Here is a 13,305-nt window from a genome sequence, read left to right on the forward strand (position 1 = left end):
TTAATTGTTTTTTGAAATGGTTGTTTTTAGAACAGATTGTAAAAAAAGGCAATGATGACGACCAACTATGTTCACTGAAAGTGCATTAGACGGGAACAAATCATAAATTTAAGTCTCAATTTGTTTGGTTTTATGAGATTAAATGATCAATATATTCTGAAAAGGATATTTAGATCAAAATAGTTACAGTTTAGGTCTCATTTATACAATAAGTCATTTGCATCTTGAAATCGAGGAAACGTGATGTGGCCAATAAAATGACTGTGAAATGTATTTCAAAAATGATTTGTCTATTTTATTTGATAACATTCGAGCTCATGTGAAAAATAAAAATCTGCAATGCATTTTAAAATAATTTAGTTAATTTAAAACCATATTGTTCATGCAAGAATTTAAAAATACGCTCAGGCCCAAACCTCCCAATCAAATAAAAATCATTCTAGAATTAGAAGTGCATTTTACTTTATGTATATCCATCAGTAATCAATATTAGCCATAAAAAATATATATTTAAAAAAGATAGCCAATGGTGAATGTGCAAATAATTTAAAAGACGATAAGAGGCAGTTTGATGGATTGGTTCTTATTGCCGTCACTCGCAGAAATAAGGTTCTTGGTTCAAAATTAGGAATTAGCTCCAAAGTAATAAACCACATCCTACCAAAACAGCTTGTTTCAACAGAACTGACTAGAAGTGAAAAGAAGCATGTTTGTATAAGTCAAAATTGCTCCCAGAGCACTTAGTAAAAAATTTTAGATTGTCAGTTTTAGGTTTTCTTCTGCTCCAACAATAAGTGCGCTCTGAGCTAGAGAAACATGGAGGTCTCATTAAAAAGTCCAGTGGAGATCCCTGGTCAACCTAAGCACACAGAGATGGCTGTAAAAGTGGTTCAGTGGCTGGTGATGTCTTCCTGCATGTAGAGGCTGTAACCACGGCACTGACCTTGTTCAAAACTCGGCTGCACAGCTGTAACAGTGACCAGTTATGGAAATCGCTTAATGCTGAATAAACACAGCTGCGTGTTTCACAAGATGAACACGATCCGTTTCATCTGCAGTGTCTCTTTTACATCATCACAGCGCATGTTTGCTAATTTGGTTTCATTCATAATATAATTTCATTCAAAAATGGCAAACAGGGGAGCCCTGCAGAGGATAGAGAGGGAAGCTAATAAAGATCAATAGAGCAACAATTACTTCTTAATGTACTGTTTGAGAGATTTGTTTTCCTGCACAGCCTTCAGCAACGTTATGAAATTTACTTTAGCAATCAGAAACACTTCTCTGAAACTGAAAGAGAATATAATATTCCTGCTATGTGAATTTGTTGAAGCCTTTAGTAATTATTTAGCAGCTGTGAAAAAGTAATTTCCCCCTTTGTTTTTCATGTTTTAATCACTCTTAATGTTCCAGGTAAACTTTTCAGATAAAAATAACCCCAGTAAACACAAAATGTTGTTTACATGTTGTGACCTAATTAATGAAAGGGGAATATCTATCCAAACAACTGGTCAACAACTATATGGATGTGTTTGTTTTAACTGGAAGTAAGTTTTTGCATCTCAGTGGAGAAAATTTGATCCATTCTTGTTTGCAGAATTGTGTTAATTCAGCTATACTTGAGGATTTGGGGGCATCAGCATCTAGATTTTTGGAACCAGACTTTGACTATGTCACTTCAAAACTTTTTTAAACATTCAAAGATGGACTTCTCAAGTGTGTTTGCCCAAACATTCTCCCTCAGGAATTTGTTGTAGAGAGCAGTTTTTATTGCTCTGGCACTTAAATGTTCTTCTAAAATATATTTAGTCTTATACTAGATGTAACTGGACAAACACTTTCCAAAAAGTTTCACTTTTGTCTCATCAGTCCACAGAACGTCATTGTAAAAGTCGAGGGTCATCAGGATGTTTTAGATAAATGAGTCGTGTTCCTTACGCAATAGGAAAAGCTTCGTCATTGTTCTATGATTCCTACCTAAGAGGATAATGACTCTCCCTGTGGGCCCAAAGCCCTGGAAATGGTTTTATAAAACTTTCCAGACTGGCAGAGATGTAAATTATTTTTGTTTCATGAATTTTTTTAATCAGGTTTTGCTCTTTGAGATTTTCTGGCAACAGAAAGTTTGACTCTTTTGTCCACAGAGTATCGTTGACGACCACAGTCAAACTCGGAGCAGCCAACAAGACGAGCAACAATCAGTGAACCACAGCTCTTCACCAGAGGGAAATGACTCACTCGGCGTAAACGAAGCCGTCAGCAGACATGAACTAAGGTGACTGTTGTGCTTGACTTCTCTCTTGATGACACAAGGAAATGTCTTTATGTGAAGTTAACCATAAGTGGAGTCACGCATCTGTGTTTTCTTTGCAGCAGAAAGCCGAGAGAGGAGCCCAGGCTTCCCTCCGGCCACCGGGGCCACCCACAGCTTCACCTGCAGCTCCAGAAGTTCACTTTGTCTGCAGACAAGGTGATCAGATTTCTCTCAGATGCAGCTAAAAATTTATTTCTGCAACTGCCTTCATACAAATCCCAACACTATATAATTACTGCTTCTACACATCAGAGCTGATTGCACAGTTTTTTGATTAGTTGTCATGCATGCATAAAATGAGACTGTTGATTTAGAAAGTGCTCTAATCTTAGATTCTTGCCACAGTTAATATTTATTTTGCTCACTGGAAATGTGAACTATATTTAAATTGATTGGTTGACAACCAGTTACAGCGAAACATGATTATCGGACAGCTAGAATGAAATGCCACAAAAAATGTAGAACTAAGAAACACCAGAGACAAACGTAAGCAGCAAAGAAACACCAACTTTTCACCATAAGCCAAATAAATAATGCTAGACAGATAATTAATTTACTATGAAATCAAAATAATGCTGAAAACAAGATTAAACTTTTAAGACACCAAGATGATCATAATAAAATAAGACAACTTTAAATAAGAAAGTTGTAATAAAAGAATGACTCCTCACTATAAATCGTACTTTTAAGAACCAACAGATGGCCTTTCTCAGAATATCTGAAGCAGACCAGATAAATAGATTGGATTAAAGTCATTGATACTTTTAATACAGTAAAAGCACGTTAAAATAAATTCTAATACATGTTGTCATAATCTGGTTTGTAAAAACCCAAATGTAGAGCGAGACGGTCATAAAAGTGTTCAGATTTCTTAATGACAAAGTTGAATCACAGGGAGAGAGGGACATGCAGTGGAGAATAACAGGGGGATTCAGATCAGCAAAACAAGAAAAAGAAAAGAAAAGAAAACTGTAAACAAAGAGAACTGAGCAAGACACAGAGGAGTGACAAACCAAGGGAAAGACGTACACGGATACAAAACAAGCTAAAATTCACAGAGAAGAAAACAAGAAGTAAAAAAAACTTCCTTTTAGGAATAAATCTAAATTGCCAGAATCAGATGACAATAAAGACAAAGAAACATAAGAGGCAATACTTTTCAACCACGAACAATAAAGAAAGCCAATTCCCAGTGTCTCGTGATTGAAGTAGCCAATGCAGAGCTCCATGTTAGTCATTTCCAGCACTAAACCTATCAGTAGGAAGCTTTATTTCTCTGTAATGTTTGCAGGACAGTCATCCAGTCGTCTATATATTTGTCCTTGCTGATGACTATTTCCAGCCGTCACTGGGCAAGAGACAAGGTACACTGTGGAAAGGTCACTAGTCCATCACAGAGCCACACAACTCACACCTAAGGGCAAATTAGAGTCATGTTTTTAAGCCAGAGTGGTATAAAAGTGAAAAAGACAAAAAAAAAAAAAAAAAAAACATCATAGTAACTGTTTTCTGTTTTTGGTAGCCAAGTTACAGGTTGTGTGTGTCTTTTTTTTTGACACCATCCAACCCTCTTCTCTCTGCTTTCCTCCTCAGACTTTGTCCTGGCTGAAAGACAACGTTTCCGTGGCAACACAGGTGTGTTTGATAGCGAGCTCCGAGGGTCTGGAGGCCGCCAGAAGGTGTCAACAGGCCCTCGAACAAGAAATCCTCAACAACAGAGCCAGGATAGAGGTGGTCAAAAGGGTAAACGGAGGCATTTTAACGCCTGAGCAGCCACTGAATGGCAACGTGCAGATCTTTAGTCGACGTTCTGACATCTGTTGTGAGAAGGTTTCTGAGTTATCACCTGCACTCATGTGTTGAAAACGCCTTCCTCAGGAGGGTCACGGGCTGGTCCGTGCACAGCACCCAGGCAGCGCGAGGATTGAGGAGTTCCTCAGCCAGCTGGAAGTCCTGTGGGAAGAACTGAGGAGGAGGCACCAGAGGAATGCTGTGTTTCTGCAGGCCTCGGAGAAGCTGGGCTTCAGAGTGAGATTCATTTTTTTTAATAATTCTTGAACAGATTGTTCTCTGAGGTCATACTGTTCTAGGAAGATTTACCATCAGGACAGATTACTCTGGATCGGTTCTACCACCGTTTGGTGCTGATTCAGAGAGGTATGATAACAACTAGGGATCCAAGTTATGACCCAAGATTAATGAGTTAGTCTAAAATTTATACAGATCATCAGTCAACTAAATTAATTGATGAGCGAACTTTTTTTTTACCTTCTTTTAAATTTTAACATTATTTTGTTTCAACTGATAGTTTCTCACATTTATTAAACTGAGACATATTTGTAAAATAGAACAAAACAGGAACCTCTTAGGCTGCTGAATAAAAAAATAAAAGTTGAAAAGAATAATGCAGATCGGCTGAAATGACGCTATAAGTTATATTGCTAACCCAAGGAGCTTGTCGGGTGTTTTAATGTTATAACAGAACCGCATAAAGAGCATTTTGCATCCTAACCGGATTCTTTTTTGGACCGTTTCTCTTTCTCGTTCTGGTATGGCCGCCATCTTTATCCCTGCTTCAACTGACTCTGTTTAAGTATGATTAACGGCGCCCTCTGCTGGATGGGGGCCAAAGTACAACAATAAAGCAAGGTGAAAGCGCACATTATTAACGAATCAATTGGAACTAATTTTATTTTAATAAACATTTATCAACTATTAGTCGGAATTCGATTAATTGCTCGCATTCCTATTTACAACCGTTTATAAAGTACACTGAAAAATTATAGTTACTGCTTGAACTTTTTTCAGGTTTTGTGAGGTTCCAACCACAAATTTGCATGTTTTCATAGGATTCAGCACAAGTATATAAATTGAAACACAGGTTTCTGACTTACTTAGAAAATAAACCTGAAAAGTGTGGCATTCATCTCTATCCAGCCCCCATTCTCTTGAGCCAACACTTTGTAGCATTTATCAATAATGCAAATCTTGTCTGAAATTTTTAACAGTTCTTCTCTGCAAAATATCTTGAGCTGAATGGAGACCATCTTTAAACAGGGATTCCCCATTGGATCTAAGTCTGAACTTTGACTGGACCATTTTGAACACACGCTTCATTCTGATTCTTTCCATTGTATTTCTGGGTTGCGTCACACGTTTCTGGGCCCCAGTCTTTAGTCTGTTAGAGCTTCTAGCAGGTTTTCTTCAAGTATTGCCTTCTATTAAGCTCTGTTTATTTTTTTCTGTATTTAATGAAAGGTTACATGCAAGTTAGCTTTGCTTTATTTCAGACATCCTAAGATGTTTGCATTAGAAAATAGAAAATACTTGGTAAGATTTTGAGTTTTTGCCGCTCTGGTTTTCATGTTTCTGTTTCTTCACTAAACCTCTGCGGCTTTCACAGGACAGCTGCCTGGATACGGTTTAATTACACACTAATGGACTTTTTTTACTCGGTAATTTGTGATTTTATTTAAGGGCAGGAAATTAAAGGGGACTGAAACAAACGCATGGCATACTTTTCACATTTTCATTTGTACATTTTTTATAACCATGATATTTTCTGTATCTCTTTACAATTATTCAGTACTTTGTGTTGTCATAAAATCCCAATAATGTACACTGAGGTTTGTGGCTGAAACATAATAAAATGGAATATAGTTAGAGAGATATAAATACTTTAATTTGATTATGGGTTAAATCTAATTTAGAGCTTTGCTTCAAATAAGAAGCCTGCTATTATAAAACATATAATTACTGATGCTGTTGCGATCTTCTTCTTTCAACTCTGACCTAAATCTCTTAAATGTTTAAGAAAGAAAGCCTCTCCATCTTGACAAATGCTATTCTGCACACATTTTCAACATTTCCTCTGCTTCTGTTCGGCTAAGGTTGTGAAAGTGCTCCAAGCCCTCGGCAGCCTGGAGGCCTGGCTGGAGTCCGTGGAGCTTTCCATGAAGGCGTCCGCCATCGCCGGCGACCCCGAAACCATGAGCCGGGCCGAGAGGGAGAGCTGCCTGCTGGAGAAAGAGGTGGCAGCTCGCGGCGTGGAGCTCAGCGCTCTGAGGCAGGAGGTGGACCGCCTTCACGGCCACAGTCACCCCCACACACGGGGATTGGCAGTGCGCATGGAGGAGTTGGAGAGAAAGTAAGTTTTACAGGGGTCGAGGTGAGCTGCCCGGCGTTTGTCATCATGGAAGATTCATGTTATGGATTTGAACCCATCAGGGATGAATGATGCTGGCAGTTTCTGCCAGTCACAGAAAATACAGCATGTCAGTGTTTCCAAGACATCACAGGTTGGGGTTTGCCATGTTTGTAATTCAACATGGAAGGATTTACTCATAAAACTCCCCAGTTTAAACGCAAGACAAATAATGTTGCCCTATAGACCAAAAAAGAAAATATACCTACCCACAGATCTCATAACCTGAAACTTTATCCAGATTGGCAAAAAAAAAAAAAAAAAAAATTCTCCATGTTCTCATTAACTGTGTATCAAGTAGCATGTTGGAAGACCTGCTCCATAACTTCAGCTTGTTCTTATGAGTCAACCACTTAGTTTGTGACGGGTTGCCTTACGCTTTGGCAGTAGTTTGAAGGACAGCCTGTCATTGAGGTTCACAGTATAACCTAACGATGTTGACAGGCTTTCTGGAAGTACCTGTGTCTATAAACAGAAGGTCAGACTCTGGAAAAAAGTGCACCAGCCTGAGCAAAGAAAATGAAAGCATGGAAATGTCTCAGTTTAGGTGTTTCCAGGGTGGGAGTGTTGGATCGGGCAGAGATTACCGCTTGTTTAGTCCAGGAGACCAACGGTGCAGATACAGGATTATTCTTATCTGCACCTCTCATCCAGCTGTGCAAAAGCTGGAAAACAAATTATATTTTTTTTAATTGATCAAGCTATCTAGTAACTTTTATTTTAGAATGTGATACAGAGGCCTCTGTTAAAAATGATAAAAACAAGAGAACATGCCCATCATTGAATAAGCCAAATGTGTATCAATTCTTAAAAATGAGCAAATGGCTACAAGAAGAAGAAAAAAAAAACTGGGCATCATCCAAGGTTTATTTTCTCGCCATGGCAGTGAGGAAGATGTTAACTGAAAGAAAACATAGAAAAGAAAGTTTTAGTAATAACCTTAAGAGCAACAGTGTCAAACTGTCCTACAATAATTATAGTATAAGTGTTATTCTGTGTTTTACAGCTATGCAATGCTAAGCTGCTGCAATAAAAGAAAAGTGTGAAGCGTTCTGCAGAGACACTAAGCAGCTGTGGAACACCTGGGCTGATGTCATTATTTAATGCTAAAAGAAAAAAAAGAGAGATTTAAGGCTAATTTATTCTAGAAAAAGCAAATCCCTTCATCATAGCACATGCAAGCTTTGTGCTGTAAGGTACTGGATATGCTCACATGATAATATTGATAAAATAAGCAGCGCTGGAGCCTTGAAACAATCATCTTGTGAGCTGACCTCTGTGTCTTTTATGTGGTTCTTCTGAGCGTGGATGAGCACGTAGGAGCAGCTTGTTGGTGAAACCATGTTGGTGCGATTTGTGTTGCACAGGTATCACTGTGTGCTCAGTGCCCTGACCCTACAGAGCTCAAAGCTGCAGGACACACGCATGCTGACTGAGTTTCTGGAGCATTTGGAGCTGGACGAGAGCCAGGAGCTCATCGGAGGACAATACAATCTCAATCAGGTATTACACGTCGAACATTATCACGCTATCTTGAGTAATATTCACGTTATGAAACATCTCAATTTTTCATGCGTCTAACAGCCTCTACGTAGTGACATTTCCTCAGTCCCTACGTTACTTGGGCTCCAAAGCAGCGGTGTTGGAGACAATCAGATAGAAACTATGGGCGACCCTGTGGAAGAGCTGCGGGAGGCCGTGGAGATGCTGAACGACACTGTGAGGGAAAGAGGTCGATCACAAAGCCACGATCACGCCATCCGGGAACTGCTCAGCAAGGTTAGACGAGGAGGAGTGGTGCTTAAACTGAGGAGCTACATTTAACATTTATGCTTTAAGAGGTTTAAATAATGTTGATTAGATCCAAATGTTACAGCTTAATAGGCATTTAATCATTTTCAGATTCTATGATCTGTAATGGAACCGCTGTTTTAAGCACTCTGCCCTAGAATAAGGACTTTTGGTTGGATTTGTTTTATTTTTGGCACATGTATAAAACTGTCATGTTCACGGAGAAGCCATGACATAATTTTATAGGTATTTGTGTTCATACCATTTAAACTTTTAAAATTTGCATATAGGATTTTATGTTATAGAAAAACACAAATTAGAGTAATTTAAATGCTCAGTTTCACCCAAAACCCAATCAGATATGTTAGAAAACTACTTTCCTCAGACCCTCTCTATTCTGTCCAATATAGAAAAATTAAGAGATGCTAAAAAACAAACTTTCAGCAAAAGTTACCTCCATAAAGAGAATAATCTACACCATAGATTTTTTTAATGTCTTGGTATAACATTTTGAAAACTATGCATCATTTTCCTTCTCCTTCAGCATAATGCACTACTTTGTTGTTGAGTTGGCAAATAAAATCCCAATAAATGAAAAGACCAAAGTTTGTGGTTGGCGTGTGAAAAAATGTGCTACGTTTCGTGGCTCCTGTTGTAAAACGCATTAAAGTTCACTGCCTTACTGACAGTCCCATCTCATGAGGACCTCTTGCCTCTCCAGCATGCCAGCCTTGCGGTGTGCGTGGAGGAGTGTTTGTGCAGCAGCAAGGAGCTGAGCCTGGAGATCCTGGAGAAGGAGACAGACATGGCCGTGCAGTGCGAGCCAGACCGCTGCGGCTTCGGGCCGCTCCAGGACAGACTGGGCCACCTGGAGGTAAGAAAGGAAGATGCAGAAAAGAGAAATGACTCATCACTGATTACACAACTCAGAATTATTTTTGGAAAAATCAGCTTCGCTTTCTTCTCTGCAGCAAAACTGTGCCCTGTTTGCACCACTTTGTGCTATGTTTAGTTTTGCCTATCAGCTGCCGTGCATGTTGGCCACACACGTACACACGGTGCGTGCAAAGATTTAATAAAAACACTGCATTTATATGTTTGTTCTCCAGTGAGTCATTGTTCTGTTAACTCTAAAAGTGTGTTGTGTGTGTGTATGTTTTGGGGGGTAAATCTGGTCGGGTAAGCAGAGTTTCAGACGGGGATGGTAGAGTTTTGCGTGACTCATTTGTTGGCCAACGTTGTGTTTATCAAACGCGCAAAACAAACACACATGCATTCAGCTGTCAGGACTTGATTTGATTGAAGAGCAGAAATGACCTAATCTCCCAAACAGAAATAACTGTTGCATCAGCAGACAGGCATGCAGGAACTCAGCGTTGGTGAAGCTTGCTGTAGCTGAGAAACTTCATGAAGCGTTGCTCCCAGAGAGCCCTGAACACTATTAATTACAGCGTCGTCAAAAAATGGAGTAAAAATGTGGTCAAGACGGCAACCTATAACGTGGAGGCCCATATGGTCCACATATGGGCCTCAAGTAGAATAATATGCATGGAGCTATGACAAAGAGGTCATAGTCAGAGGAACAATCAGTCCAGGTTGTTTGAATGATTGGAGGATTGATGAGAGATGATAGAACCTCTCGGTGATTTTCTGCAGATTGACTATGAAATCATGAAGGAGGATGTAAAGAAGATGGAGAACCAGGCTTTGCGTCTGAAGGACCTGTGTCCGGAGAAAGCATACACATTCGAGGTGAAGACCCAGTCTACACTGCAGGCCTGGAGCAAACTGGGGAAGAGCGTGATGGACAACAGATCTCGTCTGCAGGAGTTTGTGGAGCTCCAGGGCTTCTTCAGGAGCTACCTCGCCATGATGTAAGGAGGATGTCAACATCCCCGTCTTTGCTACAATTTGTAATCCATTTTTTTGGGAACATTTGCTTAAGAACAGAATGTTCTCTCTGTCAAGCTCTTGCCTCAGGGGGAGCAGGGAATTTAGGGATAAAGCAGGTTTCCTGGGTGTGACAGGCCAACGAATGTGTTTCCTATCAGGGAGAGTCTGCTTATTCTCATGTTTCTTACTGTTCCCAGTCTCCTAACACCACCTCCTCTTCTTACGCATCCCTCTGAACAGCTCATGGACCGAAGACACTAGGTCACGCATTTTCTCAGACACTGCCCTGCACCTCAGGAGAGAAGGACAGCGGCCACTGGCGGCAGAGCTAGACATCCAAATCGAGCTAAAGTTTAACGAGTTTGACGAGCTGGCAGCCAAAGCAAAGACTCTTTTAAACAAAGAACACCATCTCACACAGATGGTGAGCAGATATAGACTCTACCAAATCACTACAGTCTGCATGAGGTGGCTGATGATTCTGAGTTGGAAATGTGTTGCAGGTGAAGGAACGAATGGAGGAACTGAGGAGCATGCTTGGGTGGATCTCAGTGCACTGGAGAGCTCAGAAACAACAGTGGCTTCACAAACAGAACAGAGAGGAACCCTCACATGATAACATTTACTCTGAGGCAACAATGTGGAACTCATTTAAAGAGGTAAATTAGCAGCTAGGTGGGAGTTTGTCCAAATAAAAGCAAAAGTACCTCCTCCATTTTTATGACAAAACCCAAACAGGCTCAATAAGGGCATGAATAGGGGGATGTCAAGCCCCAACCCTCGTAGGCTGATTGTCTCCAGCTTTCAAACTGGTCCAGCACACTTCCATCAAATGCCTGAATTACCTCAGCATGCAGTCAGGCTCTGCAGAGTCTTCCTAATGATCTAATTATCAGATTCATATGTGCTGAAGGAGAGGCGCATCTAAAAGTTGTCCTCAGACTGGAGTTTGAGATCCCCTGAATACAGTAGATCTGCAATTAAGCTATTTGTCCTGCAGTTAGATAAAAGTAAAAAAAATATTTGAAGTGTTGGGGAAAAAATGCTAAGTTAGAAAATTTTGTTATCTTAATTTTGGTGAAAGACTAGCAGACAAAATATGCAAGCTGAGAAAATTTCACAACATGAGGTTGTTTGTTTTTCATCTCAAACAACTTAAAATGTAAAACAAGACTTGAAATTTTACTTGAAAATATGTCAAACATGACCAGTTTGCATGTCATGTTTGTGTGATTAAGCTTTACCCAGGCTGAAATTAAGGTGATCTTCCATGTAATAGTTTAACCACAAAACAAAGGAAATTGGACAAAAAGTTTAGTCGAGTATTGTTTGAAAAACAAAACCTGTGTTATAGCACTTTTCTAAATGCAAGAGTTGCTAACTAGCTAGCTTGCTAGCTGCTCTGTTAAATCTCTGTTTCAGAGCACACCGCATTGTGAACATCCCCATTCAGTTAGCTCACTCAGCTAGTCTGGTGACTCTTCAATAAGAACATGCCTGTAATCTTTGGTACGCCATCAAAGTTTATTTTGGTGTCCATTGAAAACATACAAAGACCTGAAGCATAGAGCATGAAGCCACAACATGGAGGATAAATGCTAACGTAGCTAGCTAGCTTGCTAGCTTCTCTGCTGCCAAACCTCAGTTTCTGAGCACAAGAACTTGCAAACATTGCTAACTCCCAATGCTCTTTGAATGAATGCAACTATATGGGCAATTGAGCATTTATATTTGATTAAGAGAAGTTAATTACTTAAAGCTTCACTGCTCTACTAGGACATGTGGCCAATAAAAAAAAGTGAAATTGACTTATATTTATCGTAGTCATTGCTCATTTGGATTGACTGATTGCACCTGTTTGCATTTTATCACAAATTTTTAGCAGTTTATATTTAATGTTAAATTGTACCTTGTTTTTTTTTCCAGTCATACAGAACCCTGGTAAAATAACACATTGAGAAGAATTGGTTCTGGAACTGGCTATTTTAAACGTGGTTTTTCCGCTGCTCTATTTTGGTTGTGTTAACTGACAGAATGCAGAATATAAACTTTGTCATCTTCTGCAATTTATGTTAAAAGCGTGTTCATGACTTTTTTCACTCCAGTATGTCATCTACAAGCAGTTGAAATTGTCGGGCCTCTTCCTCTTCACCAAGCACATTTACACTTTGATGGCAATGAACCCTGATGAAGATCTGCAATTTTGCCCCTTTCACATGTCATGTCTGCCTTACTGGAGACGGCCAGCACTTTAAAATCAACTGATTAAGAACAGTATTACTGGCTGAAGTGACTCTCTGACCAACTTTGACCTATTTTGAATCATCACGCCAACAAATATTACACAAAGAACAAGACTAAACAAGTACCAGTCTGAGATGTGATGCATCAAAAAGGTCAACACTTCACATGGCAACCTAGAAACCCATGAAGAAGGACATTCCAAGTTCACATCTCAAACGTCATATTTGTTTATCCATATTCTTTCTTATTGTTGCTGTTTATTGTAGAAATATCTGGATTCATAGGGAACTTTTTTATTTGTTTTAACATAAACGATGGAGAAATCTGGAAACTTAGTCTGGAATTCTTTGTAAGACCTAAAACTGGGTTCTCTTGCACCAGCGTAAAAATTTCCCTCGTCTTTGTCTTCCCACACAGAGTTTGGTTGCTGACCCCGAAATCTTCCAACAATCACATGCCATCAGGGCCTCTGACGACACAACAAATGCAGCTGAACGCAACGAAGAGAGCGAAGGGAAAATGTCGGAAGATGGGTATGAAATCATGAACAGGATCGGCCCACGAGGCGATTCTCCCAAAGCAAACATTACGTTGGTGAAGGAGAGCAGCAGCCCACCTGTTGGAGGCGCTGTAAACCTCATTCTTAGCTTTGGGAACACTGAGGACAGCCAAGTGCAGGTGCTCGACCTCCCTGCTGGGACAGATGAGATGTTGAAGGAGACCTCCGAGCCTATTCACAGGGTGAGGAGCACTCGACACAAAACATCACCCAACATACATGATCTGTTCAAAGAAAAGAGGAAAGTTTTGATGCTTTCAGGCTTCGATGATCACTTTTCTACAACAACACTGCATGGGA

At 39.8% G+C, this 13,305-nt stretch overlaps 1 protein-coding gene across 7 annotated transcripts in view; it reads left to right on the forward strand.

Annotated features, from left to right (window-relative positions):
• Positions 1-13,305, forward strand: part of mymx (myomixer) — a 57,259-nt gene that overhangs the window by 33,006 nt on the left and 10,948 nt on the right. For 6 of the 7 annotated variants that reach the window (XM_015057344.1, XM_015057347.1, XM_015057348.1 and 3 more), the window contains 12 exons: positions 2,145-2,275; positions 2,374-2,470; positions 3,908-4,057; positions 4,193-4,342; positions 6,205-6,461; positions 7,886-8,021; positions 8,103-8,297; positions 9,031-9,183; positions 9,966-10,183; positions 10,443-10,626; positions 10,706-10,861; positions 12,864-13,187. In XM_015057344.1, coding sequence (XP_014912830.1) covers positions 2,145-2,275; positions 2,374-2,470; positions 3,908-4,057; positions 4,193-4,342; positions 6,205-6,461; positions 7,886-8,021; positions 8,103-8,297; positions 9,031-9,183; positions 9,966-10,183; positions 10,443-10,626; positions 10,706-10,861; positions 12,864-13,187 — 2,151 coding nt within the window. The remainder of the gene's footprint in view (positions 1-2,144; positions 2,276-2,373; positions 2,471-3,907; positions 4,058-4,192; positions 4,343-6,204; positions 6,462-7,885; positions 8,022-8,102; positions 8,298-9,030; positions 9,184-9,965; positions 10,184-10,442; positions 10,627-10,705; positions 10,862-12,863; positions 13,188-13,305) is intronic. The other variant, XM_015057345.1, reaches the window with a different exon arrangement.

The sequence above is a fragment of the Poecilia latipinna genome, unplaced genomic scaffold, assembly GCF_001443285.1.
Source record: "Poecilia latipinna isolate Pla-1442-1.1 unplaced genomic scaffold, P_latipinna-1.0 Scaffold1455, whole genome shotgun sequence".
Taxonomy (NCBI): domain Eukaryota; kingdom Metazoa; phylum Chordata; class Actinopteri; order Cyprinodontiformes; family Poeciliidae; genus Poecilia; species Poecilia latipinna.